The sequence below is a fragment of the Papilio machaon genome, chromosome W (assembly GCF_912999745.1).
Source record: "Papilio machaon chromosome W, ilPapMach1.1, whole genome shotgun sequence".
Classification (NCBI taxonomy): Eukaryota; Metazoa; Arthropoda; class Insecta; order Lepidoptera; family Papilionidae; genus Papilio; species Papilio machaon.
In genome coordinates, this window is record NC_060015.1 from 7117225 (window position 1) to 7138374 (window position 21150).

The following is a 21150-nucleotide window of genomic DNA, read 5'->3' on the forward strand; positions in this document are numbered from 1 at the left end:
CGATCGTTTCGTTTTTAGTTTTTTACTGCCTAACCCCGCTGGTCTGTTATTGGTCAACAGATTATTCTGTCATTTATGGTTTGTGCCTCGTTTAGATTGGGATGAAGAAAAGAAATTTTGTTGCCACTATAACAAAAAATGTAACACAAATTATAACAAATACTAAATTAAAATAATAAATTTGATTTAACGCAGTTTGAAAGAATTTGGTTAGGAATTACACACTGTAAATTACTTAAATAATGTTTATTATTAAACTAATATATTGATTGAACAATAACGTAAAATAATAAAATTAAAATTCTATCTCGTGCACATATTTTCTCTACTGTTTTAAATATATCTTCCTTATAGAATCAACCTAATAGTGCAACAACCTCTTTCGATCCTCAAGAAGATCCCATTCACAACACTCCACCTCAATTTAAGACTGCACTAAATTTCTGAATCAAGAATACCAATCTTTTAACAGACATATCGATGTAATAAATAAACGGCACACCAAATATATTGATTTGATTTTATTTCATTAAAAATTACAATGTCAACGTAACAATTTCTAAATATAAAAAATATGAAAAATGCAAAGGTTGAAATAACACCACATCACCACCTTTAGGATCGCCGAAGAGAAGTAGCTTCATCGTTTCACACAACTTCATTACCTCCTGCAGGTTCTGAATTTTCCCGAGAAGAGTGCTCCGTCTACTGTTCTACGAGGATGTTTAAAGAATCTTTCATGCGGAATAGCATTAATAATGGTGCACAATAATGATCTGATGGAACTGCTGGTAAAACATGTTGATTGGTAATCTCAGAGTATACATACTCCTTAGATAACTTTGACCTACTTGGTTTTTTATGTAATATATTTAAATTACTTTAAATTAGGAATACTAGTTTTATTTTCAATAGATTGGATTCTGTCATAATAAATTAATTCCGTTTATATTCTCAAATAAGTAAGATGTATAGTATTCAAAAATAACTGTTTAACTTTTATATACATATTTAATAATAATCCTGTATCAACTAAATTATATCCAATATGTTTGAGTAAGAATAAATATTTTCCGAATCAGTCTATAAGTGTATATTTGGTTTGAGAGTGATCCCATCATCAACATCCACCATTTCAAGAGGTTATGGGCCCAGATATTTATATTTTTTGGAGTTTTTTTCCAGTTTTTTGAGCAGGAGTGACAGTTAAAAGGAAATTTTTTTTCAAAGATGGACAAGCCCATCAAACCATTATTATCAAAAGACTCTGACTACCATAGTTGGAAACAAAAAATTACTTTGAAAATAATTGCTGCGGGTTTTGAAAATATCTAAAAAAAAAATGAGGAGATTGCGACCACGACAACAAGTGAGGAATTATTATCGATAAATAAAATGGAGGCATGGGGTAAGTCGTTAATTCTAAGCTCAATAGATCCAGACCTAGAGAATTATGTGATTTTAATAGATACGACATTTTCTATGTTGGAGAAACTGGATAAGATTTTTCTAGCAAACAGAGACCTGCAGATCAGTGAACTTCTTAATGAGTTTTACACTTTTACATTTAATTCGGAGGATATATTGACGACTGTAGTGTTTGTGTCTATGGAATAGATACAATTCACTGTCTCATGTACCACAATGGAAGGGACAGCTGTCCCTGGGTAGTTGAGCGACGAACGCGGTACGAAGCGGACGTGCGCCTGCGCTCCAGTGCGGTAGTGGTGAGCCAGTGTTTGTCCTTAATCATCTTTAGGGACCCTATGGTCCTACAAATGGCGACGAGGTGAAAAAAAAACAAAAAAAAAACACAAAATAGAAAATTGGTAACTATGTCCGTATTTTGCGTCCTAAGTAATAAAATACTTGTGTGTAAATTAAAACATTGCAATCAAGATATTTCATTTTATGCCTAAAAGTAGAGTACAATTATTATAGATTTCATAATAGAAGAAAGATGACAATATGATACGGGGAACATTAGTTTACAGTCTTATACGATTTTATAAGTTGTATACGTGTAAAATAGTAATGATGATTTATTGCAAGCATGCTATATCACTTCCGCCGTCGTTATCTATTTATTATGATGAGTAGAAATATTTGTCTATTACAGTTTAGTTCACAATAATATTTACAAATTATTACAGCAAACTGTAAAAATTAATTTAAAAAAAAGCGATTGAAATTATTGTAAACTAGCTTTTACCCGCGACTCCGTCCGCGCGGAATAAAAAATAGAAAACGGGGTAAAAATTATCCTATGTCCGTTTCCTGGTTCTAAGCTACCTCCCCACCAATTTTCACTCAAATCGATTCAGCCGTTCTTGAGTTATAAGTAGTGTAACTAACACGACTTTCTTTTATATATATAAGAAAATTAATTAAAAAAAAAAAAGCGATTGAAATTATTGTAAATTATTATACCTTCGAGTACTTACAATATCAATCTTCATAAGTGTAAGGAACGTCAATAAAAGGCGGGGTCAACGGGTGGCCTGATTTATTTGTAAAGATGTTTTAAATCTGTTATATTAATCTACTCACTATTTGGTCATCAAATATTCTCTGTAACGAGACACATCAAATGCTACAATAAGTATCAACTGACATGTTTTCTTTTGTTCAGAAATAATTATTTTTCTGGCAAAGGTATGTGTGAATCTTCTTCAACGAACCGTTCTAGGATCTAAGACAGTGTCATACGAAATATGGGTCTATTATCTATTAACTGCAACTAAGTACTTCACGTAAAATGACAGGTACAGGCCGTATTTTGAAAATCGGCTATCATTTTAACTAAAATAATACAGATATGTAGTGCTCCGGATTTCCATTAAATTGGTGATATATCTTCGTCTATTTTGGATATCCATTAAATTGGATATATGAATGCGTAAATAGGTAAACCTAATAAGGTACCTTTGGAGTATTTAAAACACATACACATTTATAATTTGGATTTCTATTAAATCGGAGATATTCTAAACTATTTTATTACATTGTACAAAATGAAATTCATTAGATTGAATTTAATGTGTCTCGGACTTCTTTTAAAAAGAAGCATTAGTAAAAAACAAAAGGACTTTCATTAAATTGAAGGTATTTTAGTTTTTAGATTTAGATCGAACATTTTCAGTAGGAAGCAGCTGGCTGATATTGCAACGACTGCTAAAAAGAGAGGTACATTATTACAATAGCGAAGATAATTTGTTTGTTTACAACAAAAAAAAGTATACGCTAAAACGAGAAAAAATGAAGAAAGAGATAGAATAATTGTGTTAGTGAAATTATGATTTTTTGCGTATATCGAAAGATTGTTTTAAAATTAATCGAATGTCATTGATAATAAGTCAAAACATATTCTTACTAATTGACTATAACGATTTTATAGGCGATAAGAAAGATAGAAGACATCACCCGCGATCGGTTGTTTTCGTTATGTCGTGGTCGTGTGACGTATACTCTGTACACTGAGAGCAATTTAACTTTATTTAACACTAGCTTTAACCCGCGACTCCGTCCGCGCGGAATAAAAAATAGAAAACGGGGTAATATCCTATGTCCTTTTCCTGGTTGTAAGCTACCTGCCCACCAATTTTCAGTCAAATCGATTCAGCCGTTCTTGAGTTATAAATGGTGTAACTAACACGACTTTCTTTTATATATATAGATATAACATTAGATCCGACGATATATCATCAGATGCTAGAAGTTATCGAAGGCATCTCAGTTGTATAGTTTGATGCGTTGAGATGTATCACTGGATTGGTTATATAGTTTATTTATCAATGTTACAATAAGTTCCCTCTGATGTTAAGAAGTTTTATTGATAAATCTATGTTAATAAATAAAAAGTAGTTAATACTAAAGTCAGTTCGTGGGTCCTTAGCAAAAAAAAAATATATTTATTACCAAATTATACATAAAATTAAATGTTCAATTGTGGGAACATGAGCAAATGAATATACGGGTGCAAATAGTAACAGATACATGTAAATACTGCACAAAAGTTTTGATTGTTTTCTTTTGAATATTACCAGGTCTCACAGTTTAATAGAAAATTTGTGTTGTCTAAATTTAGTTAGCTCTCTAATTCCCTGACGTCGGAATGTCGATAAAAAAAAAAATGACTGAAAAAGTCAATTGTCCATCATTGTCAGTGTAGTATATAAGTGTGTGTAACTAGTGCACGCTGTCATGTGTATTGTACAGGCAGTAGTACATCGGCCCAATCGTCTAAGTTTTATTTGAATTTAAAATATAACTAAACTATAAATAGGTTTAGCGTTCGTCCGTGATTTCGTAAGCGCGGAATAAATATAGCCTAGGTTCTATTGATAGTCTCGACAAAATCGGTCCATGCGATTCGGAGATTATTCATATGGCCATTTGCCTAATTGTCCCTTATAATATTAACAAAAATTAACTTTAACTTGCGTTAAATTTTCATTAATTAAAGGCTTTAACGATTAACGAAGTTATATTTTTATTTCACGAATTAAAGATTAATGAAGTTAACTTTTGATTAACTGTGCCCACCTGTCTACGCCATATTTAAAAAGTGGCAACATTGCCACAGAGCAGCGACAGTGCACTGTCATCGCTGCTCTCGCGCCGACGGCCGACCGGCCGGCGGTCGTCGGCGCCATCTTTTACTTCACTTCAATTTCAACATTCAACCTTACAACAAGCACGCGATCAAGTAAGATCTTTCAATGATTCTTCACGAACCTGCACCGACATAGTTTCGAGCCGGATTCGAATAATTTCTATTGGAACTCAACAATCAAAAGGGGCCAAGAAGAAAAATTTCGAAGCGGTGCGGTCGAAAAAAGAAGATTGATCGACATGGACGCGTGCTGAATATCAAATCTTCAATTCATCAAGCCAATATATACCTAGAGAGGTTTGCGGAGATGAGTGAGTTCGTTCCAATTATTTTCCAACTACTTACGTAAATCTCACTATTGCAATTTTCAATCTATTTGTTCAATCATACCAACTATCTAAAGGTGTGTTATTCAATTTCTTTGTTATTAATCATTTCAAAAATCATTATTCCAAATTCAAAAAACTATAATTTATTTCGTTTCAACAAATTAAAAATTGTCGCGTCATCCCACTTACCTTCACTAACTTTTAAAAAAAAATCAACTATTGTACATTTCTAAAGGGTCTAGAACGGTGTATTGCCTCTATTTGTACTAATGCAGCATAATTTTAACCATTTGCTAACTTAAATTTCGAACATTACAGAAATCCATGTGGGGTCATTGTTCCCGCTTAAGCCGATTGGTAGCCGAGTGAACCCTCATGAGCCTTCGGTTGTTCTGCCATCTGCTTGCTTGAATATAACCTAACGTTCTGCCTGCTTTTTACAAGTTTTTTCACAAAATTTAAGTATTTTTTTATTTTTTTTACTTACCCTCAATTTAACTTTTTTTTATTTGCATATGTAACTTTGTTTAATTTTCTTTACAACAGCAGGGATTTATAATTTATCTCATTTTCATTAACATTTAATTAACTTTGCATCATTAATTTACTTTCAATTAACAATCAAAATGGACATCCAAACTTTGAAAAAATCTAGAGCAAGCTTCAAATCAAAACTAACAGTGTTTAAAAAATTTCTAGATACATTGTTACCTAGCAAAACTATAAATAGTGTACAGGCCCATGAATTAACCATAAGAAATGGGAAAATGCAAGAAATGTACAATGATTTTGACTCGGTACAGAATGATATAGAAGGATTAACCGACATTCCAGATGACGAGTATGCAGAACGAGCTGCCTTCGAGAACAGCTACTTCAGCGCCATGGCTGTTGCGCAGGATTTGCTCAGCAGGCATGCCGCTGTTAATGCTGCTTCTGCTGCGGGCAATGACAGTGCATCGGTGTCGGGCTCAGGTGTTATTGGATATTCAGGTGGGCCGAGCATCAAATTACCAACAATACATTTACCCACCTTTTCTGGTCGCTATCAAGATTGGTTAGAATATCATGACACCTACAAATCATTAATACACGACAATCACACAATTCCAAAAATACATAAATTTCACTATTTAAGAAATTCATTAAAGGATACAGCGGCTTTAATTATCAAATCTATAGAATTTTCAACGGAGAACTATGATGTTGCCTGGGACTTACTTTGTGACAGATTCAATAACAATCGAATTTTAATTAACAACCATATTCAAGCTCTATTTAACATACAGCCTGTCACGCAAGAGTCTTCCAAGGCTCTGCGGAACTTAATAGATTGGGTAAATAAAAACCTACGAGCTCTAAATACATTAAAACTTCCAACAGAACATTGGGATGTGTTAATTATTCACATGATGTCAAGCAAACTTGATTTAGTTTCAATACGCGATTGGGAAACTGAGCGTAATCGGATTCAGCATGTACCATCTTTGCAAGAGTTCATGCAATTTTTAAAAAACCGTGCAGATCTTTTAGAAACCATCGAAGAAGCTCAGGGACAACCTAAGTCACGACGTTATATATATATATATATGTAACTCACAACCGTCCCAAGACATTTATTGTTAATGAAACATCTAAACAAAAACAATTTAAGTGCCCCGTTTGCAAAAATTTTCATTCCATCTATCAATGTCCTAAGTTCAAGGCAATGTCTATAGAATCTCGGCTAACAAAAATAAAAGATCTGAATCTTTGCACAAATTGCTTGCGGTCTGGGCACAATGAACAACATTGTAGACTCAGTTCCTGCCGCTTATGCTCAAAGCGACACAATACTATGTTGCATCCATCTAAACAATTTAATGAACCTCCGGTTAATCAATCTTCTAAAAGTGACTGTGTTGTTCTACCAAATATACAGGAACTATCTAAACCTGTTACACTATCATCAATACACAATAGCCAGGTTTTATTATCAACAGCAATGATCACCATAGAAGATCATGCTGGGCAATTACACAAAGTACGTGCTCTATTGGACAATGGTAGCACTAGCAGTTTCATAACACAATCTTTGCAAAGGCAATTAGGGATACCCAGTTATTCCACATGTGTATCAGTCCAAGGACTAAATCAACAATCTTCCAACATCTCACAAAGATGTGACGTCACAATTTCATCTCTATATAAAAATCATTATACTACAGAAGTTAACTGTTTTATTGTTCCCAATATCACTCAGCTGATACCCACGGTTCCCATCAATACCAATTCATTTGAGATTCCTTCCCAAGTTCAACTTGCTGACCCAACATTTGCTGTGCCGTCAGAGGTGCACATGTTGCTTGGTGCTGATCTATTCTGGAATGTTCTTTCTTCAAATCAAATATCTCTGGGTAAACACAAACCAATCCTCGTTGAAACAAAACTTGGTTGGCTAATTTCTGGTTCAATTCAATTACCATACAAAAGAAAATCAAAACAATTTTATTCACATACAGTCCATTGCCATTTCACAAACGATATCGAGCTTGATGAAAAATTAAACTACTTTTTTGAATCTGAAGCCGCTCCAGTCACTCAACAATTGCACGATCTTAAAGCTGAGAGTGAGTGCGAACGGATCTTCACTACTACAACAAAACGCCACCCAGATGGCAAGTTTATTGTTACAATTCCATTTAAAGAGTCCCCGGACTGTCTGGGTGACTCGAGCCAACAAGCTTTGGTTAGATTTAATTCTTTAGAACGCAAATTTAAAAGAAATCCTAGTTTCAAAAACGAATATATCAATTTCATGAATGAATACATAGAGTTAGGACATATGTCTGAAAAAACAAACACACAATTTACTACAAATTCATATTTTTTACCACATCACGGTGTCTTGCGCGGGGGCAGCATCAGCACACGCTTGCGTGCGGTGTTTGATGGATCCGCAGTGACCAGTACAGGTGTCTCACTAAATGATATTCAACACATTGGCCCTGTAGTGCAAGACGACCTATTAAGCATACTTATTAGATTTCGACAGCATAAATATATTGTTACTTCCGATATAGAAAAAATGTACAGACAAATCTATGTAACAGAAGGTCAACGCTCTTTACAACAAATTTATTGGCGTTCAGATCCTTCACAACCTATCAAACAATATACACTCAACACAGTAACATATGGTACAGCCTCAGCACCATTCTTGGCTACCAGATGCTTAAAACAATTAGGTGAAGAGTGTTCCAATCAATTAGTGAGTCAATCTATTTTACACGATTTTTATGTAGATGATTTTATAACTGGAAATGATGACAAAAATACACTAGTTGAAACCTGTAAGGGTGTTATTAGTGAACTTAAAAGTGCTCATTTCCATTTACGAAAGTGGCGTTCAAATAAAACGTCCATTTTAAATGAAATTGTTGATGAAACCAACAATAATGACATATTGAACTTAAATAAAGATGATTGTGCACGGACCTTAGGCGTAGCCTTTTTTTTTTTTTTTTTTTTTTTTTTTTTTTTTTTTTTTTTTTTTAACGTGGGGAAATGCCTTACGCATACTTATCTTTATAGGGGTAAAGATAAGTTATGTCGGGCTTGCACCGACTAAAACCCCACGGTGGTCGCCCACAGCACTAACGAGGAGTCACGGGATCTCCAAATAGGAACGCAACCGCGGCCCCCCAGCGCTTTGCTACGAAAGTAACCCTTCCCTAACAATCTTCTACCTCCTCGGAGCCCCTCTGTTGGTGCATAGTGCCCCTACGCTATGTACCGGAGACCCCAAGAGCCAATCATGCTATCAGCAATCCCATCAACGCGGACCATTTCGAGGTCGTCTGCGACGTCCCCGGACGGGATTTGCCCTCTCTCGAGCTCTCTCAGCCGCCTCTTTTTTCTGCATAACGGCTTCGCAAAAGGAGGCCACTGCTCTCCAAGCTGCAGTCCTGCTTAGCATTGCTGTAATAAGAGCAGGCAGAGACAGATCCGAACCAACATGTTGTTGTAAAACCCGCCGTTCTGGCTGCCAAGCCGAACATATAGCTAGGGTGTGTGACGCAGAGTCCTCATTTCCACCACAGTGGAAGCAGCAAGCCGATGGCTTTCGTCCGATCCTACACAGATAATCTCCGAAACACCCATGCCCGGTGAATATCTGTGTAAGGCGATACGTTAAGCTACCTTCTCGGCGCTGCATCCACGACCCAAAAACCGGCAGAATCGCTTCGACTACTCGCTTATGAACATATCGTTCAACAAGCAGTCGGCTACGCCAGGTTGACAAGGCCCTTTGATGTTCCTGCCTCTTAACCATTTCGAGTGCTTTATCTCGAATGTCCCTGTGTTCTTCGCGAAGGACCTTAATGCGATGGTAAACTCTCTGATCCATGTCGGCCAGGATATCTAGTGGCGGAAAACGGGCTAAAACTGTCGCCGCCTCGAAGGATATCGTGCGATATCCTCTCACAACCCTTATGGCTATCCTTCGCTGAACGCTATATATTTTAGCCCTATTGCGTAGTATGGCCAGCCTCTTAGCCCATACGGGAGCACCGTATAAAGCCACAGACCGCACAATACCTGCATAGAGACGGCGCACCTCCTCATTTGGTCCGCCAAGGTTGGGGAGCAATTTATGTAGGACACCTGCTACCCTCTCAATCCGAGGGACTAGGCGCCGAAAATGTTCTTCAAAACCCCAGCGACTGTCCAACGTGAGGCCGAGGTATTTCATGTACCGACCTACTTTGACAGTTGCGTCACCTATCCGGATCCATAAGTCGGGAGGTTCTCTAGTTCTAGGAATTTTATGGAACCAGATTGCCTCGGTTTTTGTCGGTGCTATTGTCAGTCCTAACTCGTGGATTTTATCAGTTAGCGCCTGTATACCCAGCTCGGCGAGTTCTTTCGTCCTCTCGAACGTTTCTCCACTGACAAACAGCAAAGTGTCGTCCGCATAACAGAGAACTTTTGCGCCCACGGGAAGATCAGTACGCAACACCGTGTCATACGCTAGGTTCCAAAGTAAGGGGCCTAAAACCGAGCCCTGTGGAACTCCGCATTGAATCTCTCTCCGGATCGCCCTACCGTCTCTGTCCGTGTATAGAATATACCTATTTCGCAAATAGTCGCCGATAATCATTTGCAGGTGAACAGGGACATTATGCTGTATAAGTCCCATCTTAATTGCTGCCCAGGGCAGGGAATTGAAAGCGTTGACAATGTCAAGACTTACAGCTAACGCTACTCCACCTCTGGACACAGCCTCCTCGGACCAGGAACGGACACACATAATCGCGTCAATGGTCGAACGCTTTAGTCGGAAACCAAACTGGTTCTCAGCGAGGTTGGGACCGACCCGTGAAAGATGTTGGTTGAGGCGTGTGGCTATTATTCTTTCAAAAATTTTTCCAACTTCGTCTAAAAGACATATGGGACGGTACGCAGCCGGTGATTCCATACTTCTACCTTCCTTTTTTATAAGAACCAATCTAGCCTCTTTCCACGCTAAAGGAAATACGGATTTACGAAGACATTCGCTAAAAAGTTGTCTCAACCTGTCTCCTAGGATAGGTAAGCAATAAGTCCAAACTCGGCCTGGTATTCCATCTGGACCAGGCGCTTTGTTTTGCGTTCTCAGACGGATCACGGCTTGGTTTAGTTCCTGACTGGTAACGACTATCTCCTGCTCACTAACACACGGAGAAGTAGGAAAGTGGGTAGTAGATCTTGACTCATCTTGCGGGAAGAGTGTACCGATTACTCTATCTAAAAATACTGGATCTAGAGTCTCCGTCAACGGTGGCATAATGGGTCGTAGCTTCCCCATAACCATCTTATAAGGACGTCCCCATGGATTGTTGCTAAGTCCATTTATAAGTTCCTGCCATGATCGGGTTCTAGCTTCTGAGATGGCAGTTTGAAGAGTTTTTGTTGCCGTTCGGTACTCGCTATAGAGTCTGGCTACTTCTTCAGTCGATGTTCGCCTTCTTCTTCTGGCTCTAGTGTACAAGCGTCGGCGCCGAAGACAGTCGGTACGAAGTTGTGTTTGGTGAAACGGTGAAGCAACTGCTACCCGAAGAAATCGGCAATTGCAATTATTTTGCTTCTTTTAATAGAGGAGTCTCCTCCTCCATCAATTCCACTTTCCCACTTCCCTTTCCTGTAAGAAAAGGGTGGAAAAGGAAAAAGAATGTTTTAAGTAAAACATAAGGTTTATGTGGTATTGGAATGTTTAGTAAAACCTGTTGTATTACTAAAGGTGGACACTCAAAGCTCTATGAGTGTAACGGATGTGTCAGCAACGAGCCAGGCTTTAGTGTTTGGTGATCAAGGAGGTCATCTGCATCTGTTCTCACCGCGACAAAACAACGAACCAGTCTTCAATAACTTCTCTAGGTTAGTTCTCAGCTGTTAAATTCTACGGTAATTGAAACAGATTTCTATAACAGCTGGATTCATGTAATACTTCATCATCAGCTCATTATACGTCCCCACCGAGGGGCTCGGAGCCTACCCCAAGTTAGGGGTGACTAGGCCATAGTCGACCACGCTGGCCAAGTGCGGGTTGACTTCACACATATCTTTAAATTTCTTCTCAGATTAGATTCTTCTTAAATATTAACATTGTTTTTACAGCCAAATCACTCACCATTTTATCAACCATCCGAATGACACATTCACAGTGGAAGTCAACGTTTATATCTTACCTGGAAGACAGACTGCTTCTCCTGCGGGGCATTAACATGCAGCAACGCGACATGTCCATCCCCTGACTGTGCCACCGCACGGCCAGAGAAGGCAGGCAGGAAATGTAGCAACAGTGGTGCAGCAGCTGTATGTATGGACCTTGCTCGGTCAACTGTAGATGTACCCTTGAGGCAACGTAAGTCCCATACTACTACGTAAGGCTCAGCTACTGCCACACCCCCGGCTCTGAAAATAATTGGATACTGTCTATATATCTAATGCTAAATATATTTTGGGAAGTAGCCACTTGGCAACATATGTATAGTAACTTTATGTCTATACATTTGGGCGTAGTAGTTTTGAACTATTTATTCCACATTATTTAGTCATACACAAATTAAATAAGATCAATTAAATGTAGATCGGAATTAAATCAGTGTTGGTGGCTCAGGGTCTAAGCACTTGACTTGTTTGCAGGTTCAGGGTTTGAAACCAGCCATGTACCAATGTGTTTTTCGATCTAAATGTGTACATTTATCCGACATTCTTACATTGACCATCTTAATGCAATAAGCAAATATCTGAGAATATATTCAAAGATAAGTGTGAAGTCAATCAACCCCTAACTTAGGGTATGCTTCAAGCCCCTCAGTGTGGACGTAATGAGCTGAATTAAATGCAAAATAATTAACAAACAAAATATGATGTGAGATTTCAATACTGATTATTTTGCTATACTCAACTAAAATCTTATTTTTTTTTCCAAAACGGATACACAAATAAAGTCAAATGTTACTTATACATACGATTGTGTGAATCCACATGATATAAGCAGGTCTCCTTGCATATCCATATCAGACAAAGAATTAGCATGAGCTCTGAAAGTGTGTTCGGCTGCATTCGGAGTCCTGAGATCACGAAGTGACACTTGCCCGTTTGCGCTGCCACACGCCAAAAGAGTAGCACCACCACTACGCATCACTACACAACCATCTTCTTTTATAGGCTGGAATAAATGTAAACAGTACAAGCTTTCGCCCTAGACTCCATCTACACAGAATTTAAAAAAAATGTGTCTATGTGTTATTCCAGACTGTATTTTACATCTATACCAAATATCATTGAGATCCATTTAGCAAACACATTAGGAAAATTAAATGGCCTAGGTAAATAATAATATTGTAGTGGTAAATAGTACCGTTACCAATTACTAGAGGTACCTTTTGCTAATATTAAATAAGGTTTATTAAATCCCCACCCCATGCAAGTGGGATAAGGTCAAGGAGATAATGACGTTTTGCAAGTATTAACCTGGGGGATTATTAAAAAGTTAGTCCAACTTACTATAACAGTTTCTGTCATTTTTGTTACATCAAACTCCAATAATTTATTTTGATGACCTCCCATCATAAGTTTTGTTGGATTGACTTGTAACAAACATTGCATATCGGTCATATTTGTTGATCTGTAAGTGAAGAATAATTGTAGTAAAAAACATCAGCTGAAATAAATTTGAATGGCATTAAAAGGTAAACAATAATGTTTTTGCCTCTTTTTATTGACATCTCTGTTTGTTCAGAGATTATTAGAAGGATTACATTGTTTTATAAAATAGTTTTGACATCAGAAATTTGCCTTATTAATACTGTTTTGATTGAATTTTTTACCTGTACGTATGTTTCGGTATTCCTCTACGTATTTGATGACGGAGAGTTGTTTTCGTCAATGCATAAATACCTATTTCATCTGTTACTATGTCCCTAACTTCTTCTGAATCGTGAATTTGAAAAGATGTATATTTCTGCATACTGGGACCATAATATGATGTAACATGACCCTAAGAAATGAAGCCAATGTATTTTTAAAGATTAAAAAAGTGTAGATTTATACTTAAAAAAATTACATAAAAACAAATTGTATGTATGACGAATCCAGTTATTATTTAATATATTTGGAAGAAACAATCATTCGGTTAAATAGAATCATTGTGTTTATTTTAATGAGTACTGTGTTTCACTTACACCTTGGTTTCCCATCCATATCAATTCTTCATGTTTATCAAACACCACAGCAGACACTCCAAATCTATCCCCGCCGTCCACCAAAACACTACTCCGCACCTCATATTCCCCTTCCTTTGTTGGTACGAGGAATTGTTGCGAATAATCACTTGCGTATTCCTCTGGTCATCAAAAACATTACGAAATAGATATTAGAAGTTCTTGGGTAAAGAAAGAAATAAAATCGGCACTATTAGGACCGGCGAAACTTTTGGAGAAAATTATCTTTGCTATATCTTGATTGTATACTAACCAGTCAACTGATGTTCGGATTGCAAACAATGATCCAAATAATGATATTCCATGATTGAGAATTATTACTCTGAACGATTTAATGTTTATTTTATATTATTAACATGTCAGGAAATGTTTATTTATATTTTTTAACCATAAAAAATTAAAAGAATTTTTTAAGCTTTCAGTAGATAAGAGGAATGGCGTAAAATTTCGCCTGTCAAAACAACGGTTTATTATTTGTAGGCAAGTATATCGGTATACGTCATTTACGTGTCAATTTAGGGTTGCCCAAATAAAATATTACACTTAAAGGAATACCGGTCGACAATTTTTTTTTTAAATAAAGACAAACTAACTTTTATTAGATACTTTAGGTTTATGTTTTCGGGGTTGATTCGATACAAATCTTGTAGAACTTTACATACCATTAGATCCCGACTATTCGTGGTCAATAAAAACTACCTACATTCTATAACGTAAGGATCAAAACTATAACACAAAAGATGTCGATACCGGTGCGTCGTGTCTCATTTGCAAAGTTCTATTGACTAAATTATGATCAAGACCACGGATGAGAACTCCTTCGGTCAAAACTTTTGCCTACTGCAAAAGCTTTGGTCACTTTGATCTCTATGATTTGATTAAAGTATAGTATTTTAAACCAAGGTCCAAAATAAGGTCAGTTTTTGGAACGAAGTTCCTTATCGCGCGTTGTGAAAGGGGGCTAGACGGAAAAAATTCTTACGAAAAGTTGTCACGACACTTTTTGCTATAGTATGTTAACGACGAATGAGCGCTACTTCACCATGGCAACGTGACAATATATAACGAAAATTCATAGAAATAAAATGTACTTCTTGCGAAGACTTAAGTTTTTTATTCATAGAATAAACATTGGTTCCTTCACTAATTAATCGAAAGGAACTTCGTCGACACTCCATCCGGGTGTCCCTTGACACCTCTCAAGTTTTTTTCATACCATTACATGTTTGTGCAAGCATGGGTTCTCTTGGAAAACTAAGGAAAAACAAAAATCGAGTAAATTATTTAATCGGCTTACTTTCAGTGCAAACTTAGTAGTTACATGCTTTGAAACAATGAAATAAAGCAATAATCATGGAATAGTTTTCTTATTTATTAATAAATATATTTTTCTTATTTATATTAATAACTATCCAGTAGCTGTTATTGAAACAAAGTGTTGGTAATAACTCTTTGTAAATTCTGTCATAAGATCAGGCATGGCTTCTGGTAATGTTGTTATGTGTCGTGCCGGGCTCCCTGAATATCTAGCAAATGAAGGTACAACTGTTTCTGCTGGCAACACTGAATTGTCCTCAATCATACAGCAGTCTTTTAATACACATCTGCGGCCCTATAAAATAAATTAACTTAATTATTAAACTGAAAACACAATGTGATATTATTTTACATTAGAAAGAATTGATACTTGTAATTTTAAGTCTATTATAGAAATGAGGATTAAGTCATTACATTTCATGTCTGTCATGCTTGGCTGTTTCTGTGGTCAGCCAGCCATGACCTACATACATAAATTTATTATTTATCTGCATAGATTTAAGAAATAGAGGTGCATAACTATACTACAGTGACATCTCTTTAACCCTGTTGAGTAAAATTCTCCAGTATGTGAAAAAAGGCCATTCCCGATGATCTCTCAAATCTTGAATTATTTGGTGTTTGTAACTCAAACAAAATGTTATTTTCCTTCAGGAGTTTTAGTACATTTTATACAATAACTCATATTTAAAAAAGAAGTCAAAAATTTGTATAATAATATCTTACTAGGAATTCTCTGTCAAATACAGCATATCATGAATTTATTGTTGTATTCTCAATAAATGGAAATTTTTTGCATTTCCTTTGACATTCAAGGTATAAACATTTATTAAACTTACTATGACTACATTTTTCCCAATATACACATAAGAGCCAACAACTGCTGCATTTACAACTGTATTTTCACCAACAAATACATGGTCACCCATTTGAAGTGGCAAGAATGCCACTCTGTAATAAAAAACAATTTAACTTAAATTACCATGGGAAAAAACAGTTGACAATTAATAAAAATAAATAAACCTCTTTAACTTTATGTATATAAAACTTAGGAAGAATATAATTCAAATAAACTTATAAACTCACCGGCAAAAACATTATTACATCAACAACAATATCAGTTGTATGAGAATTTGAGAAACAAACTTAAACTTGTAAATGGCCATATATGCACAAAATTATTTACCCTTTGCTAAATTTCTTGAATGGAGGACGTATGACAGATCCTTTACTTATAATGCAAAACCTGCCAATTTTAACATTCGCCAGATCTCCTCTTATAATGGCATCACTTTGTATAATAACTTTCCCGTGTAAAACGATGTTCTGAGATCCGCAGAGAACTGTTTGCCGACTAACTTTATTCCCAGATGCCTAAAAAACAATAAGACCAACCTTTATGAAGCGATTTGAATTGAAATTATAAAACTTAATAGATATCTGCTAACAGTTTCAACGTATTCCGATTTGTTGTAATAAGTATCTTGGAGCTCCATTACTGATATTAGATATAAAGGATTTATTTATTAAAACTTTTTAAACGGTACGCCCAAATATTGCATTAATAATTTTTCATTTGATTTGATTTGTCAATGTGACAATGACAATCGCTGGCAATGGTTGAAATATTATGCCCAAAAACTATTGCACAGAAAGATTTGAAAGCTAAGAGAAAATTAATTTCTTAATAAAAATTTTCTTGACAAATCCTATTTAAATATTATTATTAAGATGTATAATCACTGTAAGCTTCGTTGTGATTAAAATTTCAGATAAGCTGTAAGCCGAAAACACATTTTACTTTGTCCAAATCAAGTTTTAAAAATGTAACTTTAAAAGCGGGAATTGAAACCGGTATTTCAAAATTTTATACATTTTGAAATTGATAAAAGTTGCTTATTACATTGTGTTTATATATTCAATATTTTGTTGAATTTTATTATAATTCAATTAATGGATCGATACGTGATCAGGGATACAGGCTTGGTAAATTTTATGATGTTGTTTTTAAACATTCATATCGTGGAAAGTTACAAACATCTTGCTAAACAGTTAGTAGTACATAACAGTTTTTTTTTTCGATAGCATTATTAAAAATCATCTTAAAACTTTTCAGGGAATCCACAGCCTAATCAAATTATTGCGTTGCCATCAACAAGTATGGATGGCAATAATAATACAGCTCTGTAAGTTATCTGAATTATTTTATTACATTATTATGTATTTAACATGACGTGTTGAAGTGTTAGAGGCATGCTACCATATAGTTGTCTTTAATTTTTGGGTCAATTGCTATTTTAATTATTAATCTAAGTGAAGGTTCTTTAAATAAATTAACTTGGGTTATTTATATTTCATCTAACAAATTACTAAATTTTGGTTCTCTTGTTACAACATTAAAAGTTGTCTGAAACTTTCAGAGGCGAAAACCCATACTACGGCACTTATGAGCCGGTTTTCCCAAACGCACAACAAATAAATAATCCGAATATTGTAAGGGTAACAGCAAAACATATTAAGTGTGTTTTGACATTCACCAAAACCTCACATATTGATAAACAAAATTTCATCCCCTATTGTTATTTAGCACCCTTGGGGGTAAAATTTTTACAAAAATTAATATAATATTTTTATATCAAATTAGCAGGCTTAAACATAAGTTTCAAGCTTCTAACTGTAAAAATGACGATAATTCCATACAAAATTTCACCCCCACTTTCAACCCCTTACAACCCTTTTTTCATATTAAAATGTAGCCTATGTCCTTACTCAGGCTCTAGACTAAATATTGGTAAGGGTTACAGCAAAACATATTAAACAAAACAATCACCAAAACCTCACATATTGCCATACAAAATTTCAACCCCTTTTGTTATTTAGCACCCTTGGGGGTAAAATTTTTTCAAAAAAATTATTTCATATTTATTCATATCAAATTAGCTGCCTTAAAAATAAGTTTCAAGCTTCTAACTGCAAAAATGACGATAATTCCATACAAACTTTCACCCCCACTTTCAACCCCTTACAACCCCTTTTTCGCGTTAAAATATAGCCTATGTCCTTTCTCAGGCTCTAGACTATCTGTGTACCAAATTTCATTTAAATCGGTTCAGTAGTTTTGGCGTGAAAGCGAGACAGACAGACAGACAGAGTTACTTTCGCATTTATAATATTAGTAAGGATTAAGTAAGGATTAGTAAGGATTACCATATTACAGTTTTCAGAAAAATTTACATCCTAGGTCTAACTACACTCTCACATTTCCAAGACTTTACTGGCCTTGTACTGGCTATAAGTACAAGCCAGAAAGTAGCCAGCGGTGCAAAAAATAACCTTAATAAAATTTCATTAATTTTAATTTTATCAGTAACTAGCTGTGCCCGCGACTTCGTCCGCGTGAAATACTGTTTTCGGGCAGTATTTTTTTTGGCTTATTATTTTACATAACCGACGTACTATTCATTGATGTATGGATGAAGAAAATCATAGAGAGAGGTGTGTCAGGTGTTCATTAGTCTCTGCCTACCCCTCTGGGTTACAGGCGTGATTTTTGTTGTTGTGGTAGTTTTTGACTTAAACTTATAAAAATTACAGCAACATATTAAACTTACAAAACATTCACATAAATATAATATATTCTCATATATAAACTTTCATTCCTTATTCCCTTTTGTAATATTGCACCGTTGAGGTAAAATTTTTGCAAACTTTAAATGTCATATTTATTTATTTCAAATTAGCAGCCTTAAAAATAAGTTTCAAGCTGCTAACTGTAAAAATGACGATAATTCTATACGAATTTCCACCCCCACTTTCAACCCCTTACAAACCCATTTTCGCGTGGAAATGTAGTCTTTGTCCTTTCTCGGGGTGTAAACTAAATGTAAGTAAGGGTAACAGCAAAATACATTAAACAAAACATTCACCAAAACCTCACATATTCCCAAACAAAATTTCATCCCTTATTGTTATTTTGCACCCTTGATGGTTACATTTCTATAAAAAATGAATTTCAATTTTTTTTATATCAAATACGCAGCCTTAGAAAGAAGTTTCAAGCTTCTAAATGTAAAAATAACGATACTTACATACAAATTACCACCCCCACTTTCAACCCTTTGCAACTCATTTTTCGCGCTAAAAAGTAGACTATGTTCTTTCTGAGGCTCAAGACTAAATATAAGTAAGAGTAACAGCAAAACATATTAAACAAAACATTCACCAAAATCTAAAACATTCCCAAACAAAATTTCATCCCCTATTGTTATTTAGCACCCATGAGGGTAAAATGTTTTCAAACATTGAATTTCATATTTATTTATATCAAATTAGCAGCCTCAAAAATAAGTTTTAAACTTGTAACTGTAAAAATGACGATACTTCCATAAAAATTTCCACCCCCACTTTCAAACCCTTACAAACCCTTTTTCGCGTTAAAATGTGCCCTTTGTCCTCCCTCAGGCTCTAGACTAAATATTGGTAAGGGTAACAGCAAAACATATTAAACAAAACATTCACCAAAATCTAAAACATTCCCAAACAAAATTTCATTCCCTATTGTTATTTAGCACCCTTGAGGGTAAAATGTTTTCAAACATTGAATTTCATATTTATTTATATCAAATTAGCAGCCTCAAAAATAAGTTTTAAACTTGTAACTGTAAAAATGACGATACTTCCATAAAAATTTCCACCCCCACTTTCAACCCCTTACAAACCCTTTTTCGCGTTAAAATTTGCCCTATGTCCTTCCTCAGGCTCTAGACTAAAAATTGGTAAGGGTTGTAGCAAAACATATTAAACAAAACAATCACCAAAACCTCACATATTGCCATACATAATTTCACCCCCTATTGTTATTTAGCACCCTTGGGGGTAAAAGTTTTACAAAAAAAATATTTCATATTTATTCATATCAAATTAGCTGCCTTAAAAATAAGTTTCAAGCTTCTAACTGCAAAAATGACGATAATTCCATACAAACTTTCACCCCCCCTTTCAACCCCTTACAACCCCTTTTTCGCGTTAAAATATAGTCTATGTCCTTTCTCAGGCTCTAGACTATCTGTGTACCAAATTTCATTTAAATCGGTTCAGTAGTTTTGGCGTGAAAGCGAGACAGACAGACAGACAGACAGACAGACAGACAGACAGAGTTACTTTCGCATTTATAATATTAGTAAGGATTATCGGGGCATAATGCGTCGCAATCCCTTAAGCGGACGACCATTGTCTAATCACCGAGGACATATTATTAGAAGTATAGGGCTTAGTGATTGTCTAATTGGCCACATTAAAGTGGGTTTCGACAGCTGTTACCGCGAGTAACAACAGGTGCACTTACACATACGAATTGTACACCTGGCGGATCTTGAGCGACGTCACGGCGACGTCACGACCCCACCCCGGCGCCGGACCCGTGCCTGCATTTTACAGCCGCGACGGCAATACATGTTATCAATATAAAAGTTATACTTACCTGTACCAAACATTTTGTTATAAATAAAAAGTTATACTTACCTGTACCTAACATTTTGGCGACCGTGATCATTGTTGCTACGCGGACGCGTATCACGACCTGCACAAGAAGACTTACCACGCATGCATGACCGCTGCGTGACCTTTGGATTGAAGTTGGATGTGGAATTAGTGGCGTGGATGCTGCTGGCTACTTCGGAAACGAGAGGTGTACCCGTTCCTTATCCTACTAACATTGTTTGCCCTGTAAAGTTTCGTCTGTGTGAGCAGTTCTCATTCGCATTTTTTTTTGGTTTTTAAAATTCCAAATTGATCATTAGTATTGAAAATTTTAAGTTTAAATGGCTAATTTACACATAAAACAAAATTAATTAATTCGCTTAATTCTCAAAAGTCGAAGCGTAGAATCGTATTATTCAATTTATTTCGTTTCCTACCTGCTTTTATGCGTACTTATTTCTTTTATTGCAAATGACTTGCAAATCATATTCATGCTAAATTATATAATATTTAAATACACAACAGCTTATATTTAATGTTAAACGCTAATTGTAAAAATATAGACAAGTGATAAAATAGTTAATTACTTCGTTAGTTTTGCTTAATCATTCTGCCTGCCAGTGACTTGCACATTTCATTTTTTCATTTCATATTCTTAGTT

The 21150-nt window shown here is 35.5% G+C and overlaps 2 protein-coding genes across 2 annotated transcripts; both read right to left on the bottom strand.

Annotated features, from left to right (window-relative positions):
* Nucleotides 1–10908: 10908 nt before the first annotated feature.
* On the bottom strand, nt 10909–13894 carry LOC123723041 (PAN2-PAN3 deadenylation complex catalytic subunit PAN2-like). The gene is made up of 6 exons (XM_045685581.1): nt 13656–13894; nt 13302–13471; nt 12979–13099; nt 12441–12640; nt 11655–11880; nt 10909–11016 (listed from the first exon to the last, which is right to left on the bottom strand). The coding sequence occupies exons 1-6, from the start codon at nt 13668–13670 to the stop codon at nt 10909–10911; spliced, it is 840 nt and encodes a 279-aa protein (XP_045541537.1). The 5' UTR covers nt 13671–13894.
* Nucleotides 13895–15062: 1168 nt separating this feature from the next.
* Nucleotides 15063–16591, bottom strand: LOC123723164 (dynactin subunit 5-like). The gene is made up of 4 exons (XM_045685725.1): nt 16460–16591; nt 16198–16385; nt 15851–15962; nt 15063–15306 (listed from the first exon to the last, which is right to left on the bottom strand). Exons 1-4 carry the CDS (start codon nt 16505–16507, stop codon nt 15103–15105), a joined length of 552 nt encoding a protein of 183 aa, XP_045541681.1. The 5' UTR covers nt 16508–16591; the 3' UTR covers nt 15063–15102.
* Nucleotides 16592–21150: the final 4559 nt, after the last annotated feature.